The sequence below is a fragment of the Pelodiscus sinensis genome, chromosome 10, assembly GCF_049634645.1.
Source record: "Pelodiscus sinensis isolate JC-2024 chromosome 10, ASM4963464v1, whole genome shotgun sequence".
NCBI lineage: Eukaryota > Metazoa > Chordata > Testudines > Trionychidae > Pelodiscus > Pelodiscus sinensis.
The window spans coordinates 44,454,930-44,477,484 of NC_134720.1; the positions used below are offsets into that span (position 1 = coordinate 44,454,930).

The 22,555-nt window shown below is 40.5% G+C and overlaps 1 protein-coding gene across 1 annotated transcript in view; it reads left to right on the forward strand.

The window, feature by feature from the left end:
* Window positions 1-22,555, forward strand: part of PIK3CA (phosphatidylinositol-4,5-bisphosphate 3-kinase catalytic subunit alpha) — a 66,800-nt gene that overhangs the window by 6,241 nt on the left and 38,004 nt on the right. Inside the window, exons 2-3 of the mRNA XM_075938017.1 lie at window positions 19,049-19,098; window positions 19,579-19,995. Coding sequence (XP_075794132.1) covers window positions 19,644-19,995 — 352 coding nt within the window. The 5' untranslated portion in view covers window positions 19,049-19,098; window positions 19,579-19,643. The remainder of the gene's footprint in view (window positions 1-19,048; window positions 19,099-19,578; window positions 19,996-22,555) is intronic.

Genomic DNA, 22,555 nt, shown 5'->3' on the forward strand with positions numbered 1-22,555 from the left:
GGCATGATCCCATCTCTTTAAAACTTAATTCTGCCTCCTTTGCACAGAGGTGATTTAGTACCTAGAGAAGGGAAATGTCTACTTCAGACATCGAAATTAAGAACAGCCGAGTCAAGAAATGACACTGGATTCATCCAGCTTTTTCATCTTTCCCTTCTGTATGCTGCCATAAAGGTGGAGCCAGCTCAGTGCAGACAAGAAGAACAACACACATTTTAAGCTGCTTAATTACTTTTGAGATATAGCAGAAATATACTGTGTCAAAGCGCTTAAATAGAAAAACAGACACTTGTACGAAACAGATGTCTAAAGACAACTTATCTGCCCAAGAAAACATACTCTGGCATTTTTCCTTTTCTGTGTGTGAAGGCGTTCTTTTAATGAAGGGCTGTAATTATCACTGTGGCTTTGTAAAATCACAGCTCTTGTTAACACTTCTTTCAGATACAGAAAGCTTGATGAATTGACTAATATTTACTGTAAAATGTCATGGAACATTGAGCCACTTGGTCATAATATTTAGCCAACAGAATGACTTCTTTTCCTGGGAGAAGAATGATTTCATCAACAGAGTAATGTCCAACAGATGTTTCCATTGTCACTTTCCGGCATGTAGAAATATTGAGTGTTTTATGTGTCTCATTCTAATATTTACACATCTTAAAACTAATTTTTCATATTGTTCCTAATAGTCCCTTTTACTATTTTGTCAGTTTGGACAAGCCAAGCCAATCTGCTTGATCTAAGTGTCCAAGTGAGGTACTAGCAACAGTCCTAGCATTAAGATGCCTTAGAAGTCTTAATTAAAACAGCTTGTAGCTGTTGCTTACAGCTCTGGGCTGCTCCTGCCACACAGGAGAGGTTGGGAGAAAATACTAATCTAATTCAGACTTCCTTTCAAATAGAATAGGTTTTCTCCATGCGCAGGCTTTTCAGCTTGACGACAATGTTAAGGCATTGATAAAGATTGGTGGTAAAAAATAGTTTATTGTATACTTTTCTTGCTAGAATGGATGGAAAGTGCTGCCATATTTCAGGCTATCTATTTAGCTAGTTTTCATAACTTCCATTTTTCCTGAAACTACACTGCAAAGCTACTAGTTTATCATAATTAGGACTGTGTTCATAAAACACAGGTATCAGCACAGTGTAAGAACTAGCTCTTTACAATAAATGGCAAATTGTGCATCAGTACTTATAGCCATGATGAATGTTTGATCAGCTATGACTTGGGCCGAGCAGCTGAGGACCCTTTTTGCAAACCAGGAACAAAAGTGAATTCAGACTAAACTTTGATTCCTTCTTTCAGCAGTTGGTTGTGCAAAATATCAAGAAGCAACTAGCAGAGCTGAGAGAAGATGGAAACACTGCAAGTTTGGCATAATAGTTTTAGGGTAACTATGGCCATGGGTGGGAAGTGGGGCCATTGACTAGTCACAGGTAACTCAATGTGATTAATAGGGATGTTGGCGTGTAATCGAATAATCATGTAAACACATCAAATTTTAATGGTTACATGGCTATTTGATAGTCTCTGGTAAGGATTTAAGTGACTAGTTGACTATCTGATAGGCAAATGCTTATCAACTAGTGACTTGACTAGTCGCTCTCCCTCTTACCCCCCCCCCTTGTTTCCTCTATCAGAGAGGCAGCAAGTGGGGGGAGAGAGGGGAGCTGGCTTAAAAGCAGAGCTCTTGATACATTTTAAAAGCAAAGCGCCACCAGGAGAGCAGGGGACTCAAACAATCCCTCATTGGTTGTGCTCCCAGCAGAGCTTCTGCCATTGAAATGTAGCAAGAGCCAGCAGGGCTCTTGCTGCATTTCAAAGGCGGAGGAATCCTTATCAGCTACTCGAATAGGCGATGCAAATTACATCAACTATTTGATTAGTTGATTAATCTGAATTTAACATCCTTAGTCCTCAGGGGCAAGACTGGCAGCCAGTATGCTCTGGTCATGCTTTCGGGGAGCCCCCTGCAACCTTCAGTCTCTCTAGTGCAGGGCACCTGAGCTCCCCATGGACAAGGGTCGCTCTGGCACAGACCCCTGTAGACAGGGACTGCTGCTCCATGGCAACATCCCCCGCCCCGCTCCAACCCTCTTTTAAGTCAGCTCCCCTCAAGTACCAGCTACTTACCGCCTCCCCTTCTCCCTGTAGAAGGCAGCAAGAGGGGGCAGGCAGGTCTGCAGAGCCAGTGTATGCGGAGAGCCAGCTTAAAAGCTGGCTCCTCGTGAGTATCGGCTCCCATGTGCCCCCCTCACCCTCTATTCTGCTGCCTTTCATAGATCAGGGGCAGCCAGCTCCCCCCCCCCCCCCCCGCTTGCTGGTTCTGCGTGTAGTTGACAGAATTAACCAATAAGCCTACGCATGTCAGTTAATTGTGTAGTCGTTTAACATTGATATTTCTAGTGACTAACTAAAAATTTTAATTATTTTAAAATCTGTCTCAATTAGTTTCAATCATACTGTTCAACAATTGAATACATGTTGAAATGTAATAATATTTTGAGTGTATTTCTACACTTTCAAATATATTTATTTCAGTTAGAACACAGAATACAAAGTGTATAGTGCTTACTTTACATTACTTTGGATTACAAATATTTCCACTAGGGATATGAAGGACTAGTCAACAAGCAAATGCTTATCGGATAGTCGACTAGGCAGCAAGGGGAAGGGGGGGGGAGAAGAGAGGGTATTACAAAGTGGCAGTGCCACTTGAAGCCTGGGGCCAGACCCTGGGATTCATGTGGCACTTGGGGCCAGCTGGAAAGTTCCCGGGCTGTATGTGGCTTTTCAAAGTGGTAGTGTCACGTGGAGCCCAGGATCAGCTCCATGAGGCTCTGTCGCTTTGAAATGCCATGGGAAGCCCACCATCAGGCTCCTGGCGGCATTTCAAAGTGGCAGGGCTGCACAGAGCCCGGGGTCAGCGGGGAGTCCCCCACTGACCCTGGGCTCCATGTGGCGCTATCGCCTTTGAAGCCCTAGGTCTGTTGCTATGCTTCAAAGGCGAGTTGCCCTATTGACTGTTCAATTAGTCAGTTACCCAATACTTAACATGTTTAATTTCCACTGTGAAAATGACAATCAAAAGAAATAGTATTTTTCAAATAATTTCATAGAAGTACTATTGTACATATGCTTTCACAATAAAGAGAAACTTAAAAATGTAGATTGTTTTTTGTAGGCTCTAAAGTCTAGAAAAACAAAGTCCACTTAGACCTCCTTCTTGTTTATCTTAGTGATTGGCTGAACAAATTTGTTTATACTTACCAGTGAAGCTGCCCACTTCTTATTCAGTGTCATCGAAAAGTGAGACTAGGGCATTGGCATGGCACTTTTTGTAACTGTCATTGTTTATCATATACAGCGCACAAATGCCCTGCATTCATAAACCTCTTCATCCTTCAATCACCATTCCAGAGGACATGCTTCCATGCTGCTGATTGTTTTTTTTTAAAAAGTTCTAATTAAATTGGTGTCTGATTTGTGGTGGTAAATTTGTGTCACTGTGTCAGAGGCGGTAGTGCAGAGGCGGGTGCTGATATGCATGGGGAGCTACCTTGAAAGCTGACTCCCTGCAAACATGGTCTCCTGCCTGCCTCCCCCCTCACACGTGTAAATGTGAAATCTCTGAAAATTTTAGTGATTACACATTTCCGAAAATAAACGCATTGTAAAATCCCAAATGCGGGCATGTCACAACACTGCTGTTTTTAATGCTTTTTGAAAGAAATTCACCTTGCTGCAAGAATGAGGCCATCTTCTACAAAGATGCAAATGAACTTAAGAGTGTGGACATGAAACTTTATGCACAAGGAGGGCAGCAATAAATAGTGGATAAATACTGATTATAGAATCATAGTGTTGGAAGAGACCTCAGGAGGTTGATTCTAATCCCCTACTAAAAGCAGGACCAACCTAACTAAATCATATTAGCCAGGACATTGTCAAGCCTTGACTTAAAAACCTCCTAGGGATAGAAATTCCACCATTTCCCTAGGTAGCACCCATTACAGTGCTTCATCCTCCTAGTGAAATAGTTTTTCTTCTAATATCCAACCTAGACCTGCCCCACTGCAACTCCCCCATTGCTCCTTATTCTGTCATCTGTCACCACCAAGAACTGCCTCTTTTCATCCTCTTTGGAAGCACCCTTCAGGTAGTAGGCTACTATCAAATCCCCCCTCACTCTTCTCTTGGAGATACCTGGAGATGAGGAGGCTTTTTTGCAAGGTATCATTGTTCTTGTGAAAATTATTGTGTAGGCTTGCTTTTGTGGTGAGGCAAATCAGCATTTAACTTTGAGCCTGTACTGTTATTAGTGTGTTTGTGGTTTTTGGTTATCATTTAACAATGTTTAGCTTGCAAAGCACTAACCTAACTTTTGACCACAAACTTTTTATAACAGATTTCTACTTGTGCTATTACTGCTGACTGTGGAAATTCCATGATGCTGAGAGAGCTGTGGGAGGATGAAAATACAGATTTTTAAAAATCTGCTTTGGCTACCCCTCTTAAGACTTTTAAGTCATAAAATTGTTAACATGCAAAACACCCAATCCTATTTCTGGTGTATAAACTGTTTCTATAAGTGAATTCCTAGTTCAGTAGCTGTAGTCCTCGTGAAAGGAATAATGGCTGCAAGTGAAGTTGGAAGTTTCCCTCTGAATCTGTCAGCTTTTAAATGAGACATTAAAAGAGACTTTAACTGAGTACCAGGTTTCACTAACATCTTTGCATGGCTCAGGTATTAATAAAACTACTTGTTGTATTGAGGAAGTAAATAGGAAATAAAATAGGAAAATGCTGTTCCATTCTATTTGTGGAAAACATTTGTATCAGTCAATTACAGCTATTGGGCTTGCACATAAATTTAATTCTGGAACTTGTAAAGGGCATATGTTCAAGTGAAAACTGAGAGCTCTGCTGCCACTTGCAATGGCATAATTACAAAGATTTTGTCATGTTTCAGTACATATTGTTATAAACCAGTAATATTTAGAAATGAGATGTTACACATATTTGCATTGGTCGAAGAACCCAATGACGCACATGTTCACAGCTCCTAAAACTAAGCTGTTAAGTGAATTTGTTTTTAAGAAAATAGGTTTGGCTTTCATAAAATAGTTCCACTGCAGTGCTTCAAAAAACAACTGTAAATGAGTAGTCATAGCTTGCATAAATATTACCTTGTCCTGTAATGCAGCTACTTCTAGGGTATGCGCAATGTGCCTCAGGTGGCACATGACAAGGATTCATTACTGCATTTGATCTGCTGGTTGAATTATTAGCCTCCCCAGGCTGTGTATTGAAGGGGAATATGGTGTGAAAACTTAATCATGCCACCATTGTATTACAATTGCTTAGTCCTAATGTAGTAAAATTATCCTAACAACATTTTTGTTTTTTTCTTAAGCATGGGTTGAAATGTACTGGTGTAGCAATCCTTTCTCATCAGGCGGCTGGGGGAGGGGGAAGATCCGGGACTGCTTACCCCCAAAGAAGGGGTTTGATGAGCATGGTAAGCAGGGGGCACAGCCCCCTTGTTCGGTTGTTTTTGTGGGTTTTTTTTAATAATGTCTTGCAGTGAAACTTGGTCTACAATTAGAATCCTCTTACTCAAAGCCCTAAAACTGATTGAATTTCATTTTCATAGTTTTGTGAGGTGTTCTGTGCTAAGTTTCACCAAGTTGGGAATAGTCAGTATTTTCTTATTTTTGCCTTTATACTTAATGTATTTACTATTAAACTGCTATATATAAGGTGAAAAATAAATTTATCCCAAAGTTGTCTGTCTCCAACTTTCATTTTATGGCATTCAAGGCAGGGAGATAAAATCCAATTCAAAAGCTTCAAATATTGATTAGGGTTTTAGCTTGGTTATGTGGTTAGACAGAAGAGCTCAGGATTTATCATGCATGCAGAATTAAATGTAGGCTCCTATTCAGGTGTTGTACATTATCCCACTCTATCCCATTCTGCATCGCATGTACAACCTTCTAATCTGAAGGTAGTGGCACTTTCAGCCAGGGGCTGGTTTATCTGTAGATTAAAGCTAAAGTGAGGCTTTCAGTAATGACTTTAATCTCCCCACTTTGCAGGCTAAATAATTTGACTTCTAATGGTCCTTGGATGCCTTCTCACCTTTCCTCTTATGTTCCCAGGATAGCCAGCTCACCAGGAAAGAATCAGAGTGGCTCAGCTTACTCCATTTTTTTTATCTAGTTTGACCTCTTGTGTAACACAAGCCGTAGAATTTCACCCAGTAATCTGTACATCACATCAATTTATTTTGTTTTTTTTAGAAAGCCCTCCAGTCTTGATTTTTAAGTGATAGAGAATCCACCTGAACTATTGGTAAATTTATTGCAATGGTTAATTACACTTACTGTTAAACTCATGCTACAGATAAGGTGAAAAATGACCTACCTTTATCTTTTAGCCTTTGGATCATATTATGATTTGATAAATTAAAGAACCTTTTACTGTCTGACATCTTCTCCCCATTTAAGATTCTATTTAGTTTAGCCCACTGTTTATCTACCTCTTTTTTTTGGGACTGCTACTCAAAACTCCACTGCCAGTGTGGTGAGGACCCAGTCACAGGAAGACTGTTATGTTACCCTGGGACACAGTAACGATTAATTTAAAACCTAATTGGACACGCCCTGACTTGTAATGAAGTCAGGTAAATATCCCAAGTCCCAGAAGAAGGGATCACCTGAGGCTGATTACTCGTGGCCCTATCTATCACTGGCGCGTGGTTTTCCAAATAAAACTCCGAGTCTCAATTTGGGGCCAAACCATATATTATAAATTTAAAAGACAGAACAGCATATAACAATAACTCTGTACTCCTCTCTAACCCCGAATACAAAGTAGATAGTAAAGACCCCTAAACAATAGGACTATACATTACATTCACGTGGCCTAGAACAGCTGAGGTGCTCATGACCGCTATGCCTGGCCTAGTTGCAAGCCGTGGCAGAGGAACAGTGAGGAGATCCCTCAATGTCACTACATAGTCCTGTATTTTGTTTCAACTTCAGGATCAGACCCTCTGGTTTGATGATGGATGGGATATGGACTATAAGTCGAAGGCCTTCCGCTCTCCGGTAATAATCCAATGGGATCCAAATGGTTTTCACCCAGGAATTCTCCACAGGCATAAAAACCCAAAAATAGAACCCACCACACTCTCACAAACGCTACACTGACTAAGCTCACCCTCTCCCATTCTCTCACTCATTCTACCATTTACACTACCACAGAGAGACATTCTACAGAACCAAACGCAATCAGGAACCCAACAAGAAAAAGGGAACCCGAACCTCTATTGAACCGGGGTATTTAAGCACTCTCTGGCGGGAAAATTCCAGAGGTGCTGAGTGCACTCTTTTGCGGGTGGGGTGCATAACATTTTGAACCGTGTGCAACTATTTTGAGCCAAGTGCAGAGCAATTTGGGTCGTGTGCACAACATTTGGTACTGAGTGCAAAGGATTAGAATGGGGTGCAAAGCAGTAGTACCATGTGCAACTCAGAAAGGCGGGAAACTTTCAACTGGCAAACTTCCTTAGTTTGAACTAAGATAGATGTTCGAACCAACTGCCTTAGTCTGATTTAATCAGGACTCATAACACACTACTTCGCCATTTCCCATCAACACAACCAATAAACATAAACTGAGGTAACAGTTACTTCAGAAATCTTGTTAGTCTTTAAAGTGCTACATTGTCCTGCATTTTGCTTCAGAAATATGAATTCCTTGAGGGCCTGGCACTCCCCTGACACTATGGGAGCTATCTGACCCATTGAGGAGTGCACAGCAAGTTTCATAACTTGCTAGAACTGCTTGACAGCACTTCTGAAATTCCCAGCTGAGTCTTGTCATCTTTCATTTCCATTCATGGCAAAGGACACTCCCTCAGGAGAACCTACAATATCATGAAGAGACTGAAAGCATAGAAGAAGGAATAACTGCTAGTTGCTTCAGTTTCTTATAGTCTTTCACTTACTGTGGATCACCCTTGTTAAGAGAGGGTACAAGAAGTCTTATCCTTTCGCTTTCACCACTTTTGCAAGAGAAGCAAACTTCATTCTAGGATGTATTACCTAGGGATGTGAAGGACTAGTTGACTATCCGATAAGCAAATACTTATCAGATAGTCAACAAGCTTGTTGACTAGTCACTCCCTCTCCTCCTCCCCCCTTTTCTGCCTCAATCATAAAGAGGCGGTAAGGGGGGAAGAAGAGGGTACTTTAAAGTGGCAGCATTTCAAAGAGGGAGCATTGCCAGGAGCCTGGGATCAGCTAATAACTCCCCAGCTGATCGTGGGCTCCATGCAGGGCTGCCACTTTGAAACACTGGGAGGAAGCCTGACACGGGGCTGCGCAGCATTTCAAAGCAGCAGCAGCACTAGCACTGCATGGAGCCCAGTCTCAGCAGGGAGTCCCCAGCTGATCCAGTGATAAGTAACTAAGCTAGCTGGGCTCCACATGGCCCTTTCACCTTCAAAGGTGGAATTGCCCTGTCGAATAGTTGATGCAAAATGCATTGACTATTCAGTTAGTCAGTTACCCACAATTTAACATCCTTGGTATTACCAGGAAAAATAATTCTTCTGCTCTATTCTGTACTGATTAGGCATCAATTGAAGTATTGTGTCCAGTTCTGGGTACCACATTCCAGAAAAGATGTGGACAAATTGGAGAAGGCCCAGAAAAGAACAGCAAAAATGATTACATGTCTAGAAAACATGATTTATGAGAGAAGATTGAGATAGGGGGAGGTTTGTTTACTCTGGAGAAGAGAAGATTGTGGGGACATAAAAGGCTGTTATAAGGAGGGAGGAAAATTTGTTGTCTTTAGCCTCTGAATATAGGACAAGAAGCAATGGACTTAAATTGCAGTGAGGGTGGCTTAGGTTTGACACTTGGGAAGTTTTTCCCTAGTGTCCAAGTAGTTAAGTACTGGAATAAATTGCCTAGGTGAAATTTCAATCAAGATTTTTATTTAAGAGGTATTTGTCTAACCTGCTATCACCTAGAGTAGACCAACCCTGATATTTAGCTCTGCCTTGAGTGCAGGGGACTGGACTAGATGGCCTCTTGAAGTCCCTTCTAGTTGTATTCTCCAGAGCAGGGGCCTTCTGAGTGTCTTTGTTTCTGAACTCCCCTTGACACTGAACCCAGCTGCAGTGAATAGGTAAAGTGGTGGTAACTACTAACACTCTGCTGTGGAGAGTCACTCTTGGCTGCTTCAGAATCGAGGGCTATGCTCCCAGATGTCCAGAGAACACTAGTGCATCACAAGAAAGGGCAGGAACTTGGCTGTGTTGTATGGCTATTTATGCCCAAGTGAAGCTAGCTTAGTTACTTACCACTAGATTAACTGTGTATACACAGTGTATACACGTGGGACAAAAATGCCTGGGTTCATGTTTTTCCCCCAAATTAATTTTTGAGTTCTGTTTGTAGATACTGCATAAAGTGCTGTGTGAAATAAAATCCACAAAACACTTACAACTTGAACTTTCTTTCTAATCACTTTTCTTTTTCTTTTCACTCTGGGTGCCAGCATTTTCTGCTTTGAAAGACTGTGTTTACTGTCTGGGTTCCAAAATCTCAGGAAGGGTAAAAAAAAATTTAGAAGGGAAAAATATAAGCAAACAACTTCATCATAGCCATAGATTGTATTTTAGTTTCTTCTTTGGCAACCATGCCAATTAGTTTTAGACAAAACAAACTCAGAAATAAACCCTCATTCCCATCACCATGCCTTACTGTTTCCAAAAGGGCAGAGAATTGCCCCTTTTTTTCCATAGACAAAAAATTAAGCTCTCTACTTTACAGTACTGTCCCAGCATGCCTTTATCACTGCGTTATCCTCTGTGCTCTCATTTAAATGTTCATGTCCCCATTATAAAAGCGTAAAAACTCAGACCCATAAGCAGGCAGGAAACATGATAGTTTTATTTTTACATCTGCAAAGGTGCTTGCTATTGTTTCCTTTGTTTCTTCAGCACTGCAGACTTGCCCTAACAGCTTGAAAAAACTCCAGTGCTTGCTCACCTCACTTAACATGTTTATAGATATAGCAGAGCACTGTCAGCCAGAGCCCAGCCACAATGGAGCAGGGCTCTTAAACTTTGAAAGGGAAACTAACTAGAAGAAAATGTCTGAGAGAAAAAAGCAGGAGTTCCAACCTTTTGCTTACTCTTTGGAGTCCTTTTAGGAAAAGCACGGTTACAGAGGTGGGGAAAAGAGGTAATCTAAAATTCTAAGAGCCTCTTTCCTAGGACCCTCTTCCTTCTGTCCCTGAAACAATGAGTGTGTATAGTGACAAATGTAAGTGCCTTTAAAAAACACACACCACACATGAGCAGGCCTCACTGCCCTAGAACCTCAGACTTCCTCATCTTACTGGCTGTTTTGTACCTATCTTCACAGTTTCAGGCTCCAGGGACATTGGGCTTCAGACAGAGTTGAGGAACACTGTTCTTATCAATTTAAACATAGTCTTTTGCTTAACTGATTTATATTGTGCTTTGACATACAGGATGTAAAGGGTTAACCAGTTACTTGGTAAGCAGGCACTTTATCAGCATGCTTACTGAGTTAGCTGGAAGTGGCATGGTATGGCCCCCTTCTGTGGTATTGTGGCTAACAAGTTAAATATTCCATTTAACCAGTCAACTTTTAAACCAGGATTTTACATCCCTTTGTTGCATATATATTGGCATAAAAGAGACTTTTAATTCTCTGTTGTTGCAGCTTTACCTCTAGTACCAATAGTGGAAGGCTTGGAGGTTGTGGTTTTTGTTTAAACAATGATCTGAGCAAGACTAGACAACCATTTCAGCAGGGTCCCTATACCTCCCAAACCCTCTCGTTTACTACTGTATGCTGTTTGCAGCCATACAAGAATGCATGGGAAACTTTATTTGCATAACTTGTCAAATGGATGAAATGAAAAGTACAAAGACATGAGGAAGTTCTTTAAATGTAGTGCAACAAAAATAATTTTACCATCAACAGTGTTAAAGCAGAGGACAACTTCAAGTCTTTCTGTTAGATGCTTAGTCTTTGTATTCTAGAAAAATACCAGCAGCCAGGCCGGAAGAACAAAGAGTATCACTGAAAATATCTAAACTGAAGGCCGTTTTACTGTCACCACAGAGCAGATTTGGATAGCAGCAAAAGCAGACACTGACCATGCTGCCAACTCTCATTGTGCTAGGTTTTGGAGTGACTGATGTGACTTAAGGGAAGAAAACATTTTGTTCTGTAGTCCGGGCAGTTTGAAATTTCTGAGGCCTGACATACTGGCACCAATGGATAAAAGCTTTACATCCTGAAGAGCGAGTAATATTTTTCCCTTGGGAAAGCAACTCTTGTTTCTCCCAGAATTTTGCTTTTGGGGAATCTTTTGTTGAAAAACTTTGGTTAGTGTTGAGAGTGGGATAATGAAGTCTGTATGGTGGTCTATATGGTGGTCTAATCCTGAGAACAGTGTAAACCAGTGATGGGCAGCCAAGGCTAGCTAATAGCCCTACTTCATCTCAGTAGGCCACAAGATTGTCGTAACTAAGACAGTCTCCCAGGATAAAGTAGTATAGCTACTTTAGAATTTGTGTACCTAGAATTTGTGAAGTGTGCCACCTGAACCATAGCAGTCCTTCAATTGTAAGAGCTTTGTGCTCTCTGCATCCAGTCAAAGTTGCATGCAAGCAGCAGGCACCTTGTTCATATGCACTTGCTTTACATACCTGTCCCTCGAGTAAAACCAGTAAGGATGGACGGAAACCACCAGAATCTGGCAACCCTGCATGTGCAATGTTGAAAAAATGTCTTATGGGCCACACATAGAACCCTGATGAGGCCGTATGTGGCCGCTGGCGTAAACGTTTTTTGGCGTATGTTTCATATGGAGGAATAAGGGTTTGGTCAATTATGATTATAGGAGGTTTTTTTGTTTTTGTGGATTGTGTGCATGAATTTGTAACTGGGAAGAAATCTGTATAAAAGTCATAGTGGGATGCATATCAAACAAAATAATTGTTATAGGAAGCTGTTCAAGCCTGTGTTATCAAAGCAATTTAATGAATTCTCTTCTTGCAATAAGAGAAGCTAGCTGATTTGAATATTTGGAAATGTAACATGTTTTACTGAATGGTTCATTTATCTGTAAGGATAAGATAATGGAAGTGAAATGTGTGAGTGACAGTTTGCATATTGGATTTCAAAGGATTAGGGAATATTGCATGCATTTAGTGTTGCAAATGTGTTCAGTTTGATTCATAATTATTAAACTGTAATGTTATTTTACAAACAGAAACACTGTTTTTAATTTAGCAAATCACCACATCAACAGTTAATGTATGGAGCTGCTTTTGTCTTTCCTGGTTAGGTCCTACTGCTTGCTTCCTTTTGCAAGAGAGAGGCTCTTAAAGGAAGGATGTTGGGTGAACTTTTGGGCCTACAAAGTAGTATGCTAGTTAGTGAATATTATAGGATTTCACCTTGCAAAATCTGAACTGTAGTGGTACTTTTTGCATTGGTGACAAGCAACTTTCAGGATAAAGGAAAGGTGATGGGAAGGAAGTAGTCTTCTCCTTCCTCTTCCCCCAAAACCTGGTCAGTGGATTTGGACAGTGAATCTTCAGCCTGCTTTTGGGGAAACACAGATATGTTGATTCTTGATACAAGTTTAGCTTCTCCCAAAGAAGAGTCCATTACTTCGATAACATCCAGAGTTGAAAAAATTCCAGTTAATGTAACTGTTAATTGTAACTTATATTCCTTGATTACCAACACTGACAATTTTAATTTTTTTTTACCATAGACCATGCAGATGAGAATTTCATGAGTAGCCTTGATGTTGGGTAAATTGAATCTGTGGTTCTGTCACATCTGCAAAAGGAAATATGCCATTGAGACCATGCGCATGTTTCTACCTTGGAAACATGGAAGAGCATGTTTCTCTTTGGGTTTAAGGCTGCATCCATTCTTTAGAATCATTTGGTTTTGGTGGCACAGCCAAAACACAGATTCATTTAGTCATTGCTTCCATGACTAAATTTAGGTCCCAAGATGTGAACCCTCTGTAATGGAAGAGTCATTAGAGGGCCACTGTAAGGACTGTTTTGATGTCCTGACAGCCAGCTATTGCATTTTGTTATTGCTAGGACCGATTTGATAGTGCATAAACTTTAAAAACTATATATTTTTAGACCGAGAGAGACCATCCTGAAGAAATTCTACAGCTTGAGTTGCTGTAACATGATTGGGGCTAGTCTCTGCCCACACCAATAGTTGAATTTGAACCTAATCAATTGATTTATCTAGTAACTTTGTTTTAGCCTCTTTAGCTACCTGATATTAGAACAAATCTTAAGCTTGCTTGACTCTGATTTATTAACTAGCTCCTGAAATAGTTTCTCTTTCCTGAAAGAATGTTTTGGTGAAAGCACTAAAAGATCTGAACCACAGCCACCTTTACTTCTGGGAAGACATGGAAATTATTGCAAGCGGTTAAAAAAGCTTTTGGGTGGTCCATTATTATATCCTGGGCAGGATCTCATGTATTAGATTTTTGCAGTTGTGGGATTTAGCAAAGGTTTAATCTCTTGTATAGAACTCTGCTATAGAATTTTTAGCTTTAACATTAACATCACATTTATTGCAGTTGGGGTTGTGAAGAATATAAAATAAGAATGGTCGTATTGTATCAGACTCAAGGCCTGTTTTATGTGGGTAGACTTTAACCAGTTGGTTTAAGCAAAAATCATCTCTGGATAGACTTTCTGATTAGCGCTTCTCAGCCCAGTGCAATTTGGGTGGTGAGGCTGTTCTAGAGCTGCAGACTCTGGGAGCTGGTCCAGGAATTCAGGTTCTCAACTTCATAGCTGAGACCCCTTGTTTGAGCTAGGATTTTCAGGGCTTCCAGGTTCCCTGCTTTGTGTCTGAAAGCAGAAGTGCAGTTGGTGGAACCAAGCTACCTAGATCTTTCAGGATGTTAGTTAGAAATAAGGGCTATAGAAGCCCTTAGGTTGCTGGGCTTCCCAAGAGGTCCAGCAAGAGCCTGGGCTGAGTGTTAGGCTTCCTGGTCTGTGGCTGCAATGTAGTGGGGAGCCTAGCAATGAGAACCCTAGTAGGTTCATTATGGTGGAGCTATCGGTCCTAGAACACAGGCCCTCTGGTATGTTTCCATTGACAAAAGTTAAGTCAAATCTGTAATAGGTTCACTGAAACGTCTTTCTTCATCAAATCAGTGTTTTCTGTTGAAACAAAGTTTAATTAGACAACATAGCTCCACTATTGATCTTTTTCTCCCTTATTTGTTTAAATGTTCTATGGCAACGGGGTAGCCTGTCACAAACAGTCTTTTATCTGCTGCTTATCTTTTGGCAGAGATTCCTGCAAGTTTCAGAAAGTTGTGGTTTCCTTTGATCAGATCACTTCTCCTGCCTGATGAGAGTTTGAGTGGGTTTCATAATCCTTGAGGTTCACTTTGGATATAACTGTTCCATGTGTTCCTGCTATTCTGTAATCCTTTTGGAATCTCTGTCTTGTGGACCTCAACTGAAAGACTTAGTTTCTACAGGAATTCTTGCTTTTGAGGAAAGAAGTGCCTAAGGAATGAATAACAGTAAACTTTACAAAGCCCTCACATGAATGTTCATGACAAAAATTAGGCCAGGAGTCTTGGTTAACAGTATACCACAGTTTGACTAAAGCTGGGCAAAAGACTGTTTTTTCAATTTTCTGATGGTTTTGAAAAGTTTAAAAGATCTATTTTCTGGTCAGATGAAATATCACATTTAGCTATTTTAAAACGTTAAACAAGACTGAAGTACACTTTGAAAAGTTCAGAATGGAAAAATCAGAAATATCTAAATGGAATGTTTAGTCTGGTTGGGAGGTTAGGTTCTTCCCTCCCTAATAAAAACATATCAGCAAAACTTACTTGAATTAACGAAATATTTTGGTGTTGCCAAATGTTCCGTTTTCACCAAAAAAGATTTCAGCTGAAAATTTCATCCAGCTAAACCTTATGATGAAACATTTTATTGAATACAAATTCACAGTTAAGATAGCCAAACTACTTTAATTCTGCCCTTATTGCAGTGTCCTGAGAAAAATGGGACTATCTTATAAGAATATCCTGTTCTGGATAGATATAGTAGAACCTCAGAGTTACAAATGCCTTGGGAATGGAGGTTGTTCATAACTGAACAAAACATTATAATTGTTCTTTTAAAAGCTTGACTGAACAGTGACTTAATACTGCTTTGAAATTTTGTGCAAAAGAAAAATGTTTTTAAAACCATCTTAATTTAAATGAAACATGCACAGAAAACTTAACTTTCTCTTTACTTTTTTAGTAGTTCTGTATTGTATTTGCTTTTTTTCTCCTCTGCTACTGCCTGATTGCTTGCTTCAATTTCCAAAAAAGGTGTATGGTTGACTAGTCAGTTTTTAACTCTGAGGCTATACCATATAAGATAACAAAAGCTAGAATGCATCACTCTGCATTTTGGGTCTTCTTGATGGTCATTTCTAGATCACCGGAAAGTAGATGACACAGATAATCAATTTGAAAAATACTATAAGTATAGCATATCTCCTAGAATTGGAAAAATGTGTGTATATATATCAAACAGAAAAGTGTGGGACTTTTTTTTTAACTACTCAATAAGCAGAGGAACAAAGATAGAAGTTAAATGCATACTCACATTACTGTTATAATTTTGGGCACACCCTAAAATATAACTGTGCCTTAGAAATAATTGCAACAGGTGCTAGTGGGGAGAAAGAATGAAACTATACTGTGGTCCAGGAAGATGTAACCAGCCCAAAGAGTAAGAACATAAGAACGGCCATGCTGGGTCAGACCAAAAGTCCATCTAGCCCAGTATCCTGACTGCCGACATTGGCCAATACCAGATGTCCCAGAGGGAGGAATCACAACAGGTAATCCTCACGTGATCCTTCCCCTGTTACCCATCTCCAGGTAGGTAGTTTAGTCAATGAGGGATGCTGTGAGTTTGGTTTGTGGGCTACTTGTAGTTTCTCAAAATTCTGGTGGAGGGGTGATTGTAATGATTTGGATGTGCTTATCCCTGCCCTTAATTGTGTCATGTAATACATATTCCAAAATAATTGGTTAGAGTATTATTCCTTGAGCTAGTTAAGAGCAAAATTGATTTCCTGTGTTCCAGGCAGCCTTCCAGTTTTCCCAAAACAGGACAAATGCAAGCTGCTAATTATACATTGAAAATGTAAACAGAAATCCTTTTTACTGTCCAAATACAATGCATGATGATATGCTTGCATGCACAGATGGAGTGAATGTGCTCATGGGAGTAATGTATGCACCAGTCCCGCCAATCGGTTTCTGGCTCCTATGATCAGAAGAGAAATGAAACCAAGCTGCTGTTATAGTATGAATGTTTTCAGAGAGAGAGCACAGCAAGTAGGTCAATGGGCAACTCACCATTTTAGAACAATCACACTGACTATTTTAAGATTTGTTCTAGTAAATATTGTCTGTTTTATTTTTAAAAATTACTGTGGGCCTTCCAAAACTTGCTGAATTTTGTTATATTGTAATAAAAATGCATTTTTAAAAACTCATACACTTTTCAGCACTTTAATGTTTTTACAGAACTAGATCAGTCTGTTCAACAAAAAGTAACATCTGTAAACATGGGGGAATAGGATGATTTGGACATATCCATGTTTATCACTTGGTTAGCATATGTGGTCAGAAAACATGCTCTGAACATGTTAGAGACCCAAATTTCGATACTATTGGCTGTTTAGTTGTAATGTTATTTCCCCAATATTTGTCTTTTGACCTTATTGGTAAATAAAAAACAAAAAACCTTTTGTGTTTCGATTTAACTGAGTACATGTTAGACAGCCATAATTTTGATAGTGTAGACTGGAGTCTTACTCTTCATTGACCAGGGACAAAAAATGACATGGGGAAACATATAATCATCCTATCACGTCATTGGTTGTATGACATACTCTTTTAATGAGTATAATTGCTTTCTTGCTTTCTTTTTTGGCTTTATACTTTTCATAATCTATTTATCTACTGCACTTTGGAACGTGAGAATTTCTTGCATCGTTATTGTAACGGACTTCCCCCACCCCCACCCATGCTTTATGAAATGGACTTATGAACACAAATGCACGTAACTCAAAAGTGCTTTGGACAAATTGTTCATGTAACCTATCAATCTTCATGTCTTAATCCACTGGATCTGTTTATCTTTGGTGTATGTATCATTCTTGAGTGCAAATTTAGACAGATGGAGTGTGGAGTGCTTTATGGTTTTTAAATGTGTGAATGAAAGTCATCACAAGTGTTACCCTTAATGTTCCGATGACCAACTGTTAAACGATCACTTGTCTTTTTTAAGTCTTAGCAGTGGTTGGTCTGGGGAAGTCACATGTCCACCTCACTGGCCAGGTGACTTCCCATACAAAAAGAGAATCTTTAAACATAATAGGAAAGTAGGAGTCTTGTCTTTTTGCTGACTGGTGTGGCACACCCAAGGGAGGGAACCAGAGACCCCAAGGAAAAGGAGACTTCCCTGGTTTGGTAGGCTTCGCTGGGAAAGAAACCATTTTAGGGTGAGTTTGTAGTAAGTTTTTACTGAAGTTTTAGTATAGAAGTAGCTAAGCATTTTCTGTTATTTTGAGTTTGCTTCATGCTTTGCTATGCCTGTTATCGCTTATTACCACTTAAATCCTACTGCTTTTTTTTTCTTTTATTTTCTATCTAACCCAAAATAATTACTTGCTACCTGGGGAAAGCAATCAGTGTGTACGTTTCCCATTCCATTGTTAAAGGGGGCTTACCTAAATAATTCAGTTGGGGTTTTGATCTCTTTTTGGGGAGTGGTATCCCAGGAGGCTGGGCCCAAAACTCCATTTTTCTTGGACCTGAAGGTCTGTACTGCTTCTCTGGGGCGGGGGCAGAGATTTCAGCTCAGTGCCTTGGCTGTGGGAAACCAGGGAGCTGGCCCAGCAAGACAAAGCAGTGAAAAGCTCCAGAGAGCAGCATGGCGAGTGGCAGTGGCCTTGTCAGCACCCTGGACATCACCCCCAAGAGGTCATCTGTGACCTTACCCCATCACAATTATTTCTTGTCATAAGAGACTGAAATACATTCTATAAAATGGCTTGTGACCTTGAGAATGGGAGAAGGGGGCATGGCTATAATAATCACAGTTGTGACCAGGGTTCCCTCAAGTTTTTTCCCACCCCTGAGTGGAATGAATTTTGTAATGTGCATCAGTGTAGAGAACACATCACCTTCATATTGGTGCACATAACAAAAACCATATGATGGAAGTGAGGTCAAGCGTTATTTTTGTGGGAGGGGGCTCAGGCCTGGGGCAGAAGGGGTGTAATGTGTGGTGAGACCAGGGATTAGTAGTTGAGGCCAGGACAAAGGGTTGGAGTACAAGGGTTCTGAGGATGAAGGGTTTAGAGTGCAGGAGGGGGCTCTTGGCTGGGGTTTGGGAGCAAGGGGTTCAGAATACAGCATGGGGCTGTGGGTTGAGGCAGGAGTTTGGGGTGCAGGAAGGTGTAAGGGCTCTGGGGTGGCCCTGGAAGTGAGGAGTCTCCAGGTTTGGGAAGGGGCTTAGGGCTGGGGTTCAGGAGAAGGTACAGGCCCTGTACCAGGGGGATTGGCTTTAGGGTAGGGATGGGGATGAGGGGTTTGGAATGTAGGCGGTGGCTTCGGGTTGGGGACTATTTTTAATACAGATTGGAACTGTAAAGCATTGTCACCTGTAAGTTATAATTAGGCTATAATTTAATTATTGGGCTGTAATGAAATGGGGAATGAAGGCCGTTATTTAAATATTTCAAGCATAAATGGTTTAATAGAAAAAATTAATCCCCTTTATTTTTGCAAATCACTGTGTGCATATTGTCAGTTTGCCCCACATACATATATTGGTGTTGCTATTTAATTTTACCATTTAATTCATATTAATGTGGATTTTTTTTCCCCCAGAACTTCCTTTGACATCAGACTTTGGGTTGCCTTCCTTCCTCTCATCCCTGGTAAAATTCAGTAATATTTTTATTCTATCCGAGTTTCATCTCTCTACGTGTGTAAAATAATGTTTCCTGTAGGACGATAGTGACATCACGTCCAGGGAGCTGGGGCTGGTGCACTGTAGCTTTTGCCTCTCCCCCAGCAGCTGGGGGGAGAGAGGTGGGGCTGGTGTGCCACAGCTTCAACCCACCCCCTCTTTCCTCCACTGCAGCAGGGGGGTGGAAGAGAGCCAATCCAGACCCAGCCTCGGCCCAGCAGCCAGGAGGAGGGAAGAGAGCAGGCCGAGGCTGCCATGCCTCAGCCCAGACCTCCGTGGTGGTTGGGGGGAGAGCTGGCGCTGTCTACCCCCAGAGAGGAAGGGAGTTGGTGATCGTAGCGCTCATGGGGCGCAACCCTCTAGTATATCATAAATGCTCTGATACTGTCACTTGGTTATGTAAGACTAACTAAAGCTGCTCTAATTCTAATGCCTTATATTTATTTAGGTTTCCCCTGTAGGAATCCGTGCTCAAGCCAGTTTCTGTTGTAAGGTAACCAAAAAATTAAGAAAATGCCTCCAAGACCATCATCTGGTGAACTATGGGGCATCCATTTAATGCCACCGAGGATCCTTGTAGAGTGTCTCCTACCTAACGGAATGATAGTGACTCTAGAATGCCTCCGTGAGGCCACACTACTGAATATCAAGCATGAACTCTTCAAAGAAGCAAGAAAATACCCTCTTTACCAGCTGCTTCAAGATGAATCTTCTTACATTTTTGTAAGTGTTACACAAGAAGCAGAAAGAGAAGAATTTTTTGATGAAACACGGCGGCTTTGCGACCTACGACTCTTTCAGCCTTTTCTAAAAGTCATTGAACCAGTAGGCAACAGAGAAGAAAAGATTCTTAATCGGGAAATTGGTAAGCTGTTCTGTGGTGGTGTGTGTGTGTTTGTTTTTTTTTAAAAGCTTTCTGATTTACCTAGTTAATAATACGCTTCATCAGCTTGTCCTGTTCAAAATACAGGAAAAAGGAGTTGAAATGGGCATGTGAGTCTCATCAATTATAATTCATGGCCACCTTATAAAAATTGGAGGGTATGAGTATGGGTGTGTGTTGGGGTGTGTGTGTGTGTGTGTGTGTGTGTGTGTAATATATATGAGTAAAACCAGCACACTCTTATTGTATTAAGCAAATAAATTAGGATTTCAACTGCTGCAGGTTCCATTTTGGAGAGCTAGTAGGTTTTTACTAGCGGTGAAGGGAGAGAGATTTTTAAAGCAAAATGTCCATGGAAAGTGTTTAGGAAAAGGGAATGGATGTGGCTTGGGGTTTTTGCTGTTGTTGTTGTTTGCCTTTTATTAGTCTGCCAGAAATGGATGTGCAATATTATTTATTACTCACCTCAGATTGATTCTGAATCCTAATCATTCATCTGATAGTTGTTCCTGCTATTGATTGTCTCAATTTGTTTCAAGAAGTAGCATGGTAGGGAACTTTTGGTGTATCTATGTCCAAATAGAAAACTGATATTTCCGACTGTGAGGTGGAGACAGGACTTGAAAAATTCATTTAGCTATGGTGAATGTGAAGTTGTCCCTAAAGACTTTTGCAGTCTTTCCTTTTAAAAGGAAAATTTTATAATCATGAAGGATGGAAGATAAACTTCTGGCCGTACAGTAATGACAAGCTACTATCTTTCTGAGTCTGTAAACAGAGAGATGAAAATATCTATCTTTTTGCATAATTTATATATGGCTTTTGTACTTGTGTAACTCTTATGTTAGGGATGTTAACTTTTAAAAAATGAAATAGTTATAGCCGTACAATCCCTAGTGTGGACCCAGTTATAAATGTAATGTTTACCAGTATAGTTTCCCCATTTTTTTTGTATGGGAATTAGCCATGTCGGTATAACTGCTGCATGTGTAGGGTTGCACTGTTTTATCTCTCTCAGTATCGTGAAAGCAGCACAACTTATGTGTGTAGACACGACACTAATTGCTTTGGAAAATCCTGCCCTGGGTCCTTTCAGTTGATTTCAAGGGTATTATTGCCATATAGTCCCAAATAATGAGCAATGATATCCTTCTGCCAAATGCCACTGTAGCTGGATACTGATAGATTTACTTGGTTAAAGTGGATATTTTCCATTTGTTTTAGTTTCATACTTGTTAGTAGAATTTCAGATTATTAGAAGTTGTTTTTTGTTAAGTTTCACACTTAATGAAATCCTGGACTTGTCTTTCATTTTAACATCCTTACCATGTGTCTTAGGAGCCTAACTTTTAGGTTCCTATTTCTGAAAACTTTGAGGGTTTTTAGTGGTGGTTTTTATTTTATATAAAATTTAATGTATTGACGTTTTCACTGTGAACACTGAAGCAGTTTTGCTTTGAAATTACAAAGTTTTTATATGACCTGAGAAATTAATAAAACACAATTTGAGTCTCCAGTGCTGCAAATCCTTATACACATGCTTAGCTATTTTTCTTTTGCTTATGTATAGCAGTTTTGGAAAGTTCCTTATAAATTTTAATGCAGTTGTGTTAACATAGAGGGTGTGTCTAGACTACAGGGTTTTGTTGACAAAAGTGGACTTTTGTCGACAAAACTAAACCTGCGTCTACACTACCACTGAGTTCTGTCGACATAACGTCGACAGAACTCAGCAGTTTTGTCGACGCTGGTAAACCTCATTTTATGAGGAATAATGCCTTTTGTCGGCAGAGTTCTGTCAACAGAAGGCGCTATTGCATCTAAACTGTCCTTTGCGTCTACACTGCCATGTCGACAAAGTAGCTTGCTTTGTCGACAGAACTGAATGTAGTCTAGGCGCTCTTTGTCGACAGAAGCTTTGTCGACAATATCTGTCGACAAAACTTCTGTCGACAAAAGCCTGTAGTCTAGACATACCCAGAGTGTCCAATTGGTTTTACAAAGCCTCAATCTGATTCAAATCAATTTTTAAAAAATGATTTAAATACAGGTTGAACTTCACTGGTCTGGCATGCTCGGAACCTGACTGATCCTGAACAAGAAAATTTGCTGGACCAGGGGAGGTCAATGTTGTCCCCTCTGTCACCAGCTGTGGGGCTGGCACTGACCGAATGGGAGGTAGAGGGGCACTTGGAAGAGTCAGAGAGGCTGTGGAGCCTTGCGGCTGGCTGCCCTGCCTCTTCCTCTTCCTCTGAGCACTGCTTCTCCAGCTCCCTCCCTTGCTGAGATTGAATGCCACAAATAGGCATTTGCAGAGCTCCAGAAGCTCTCGGAGGGTGGGGGAGAAATTTAGAAGCACGGAGTCCCCAGCTTTTCCCTATGAGCGCTCCAGTCCCAGAGCATCCACAAATGCTGGACCATGGAAGTCTAGTTTATAGCGGTCTAACCTGTAATGATTATAAATGGTCTTGATTTAATTTTATTAAAAATGTTTAGAGCTCAACCATTTCCCCCCTTCCCCCCCAATAACCGGCCCTTATCT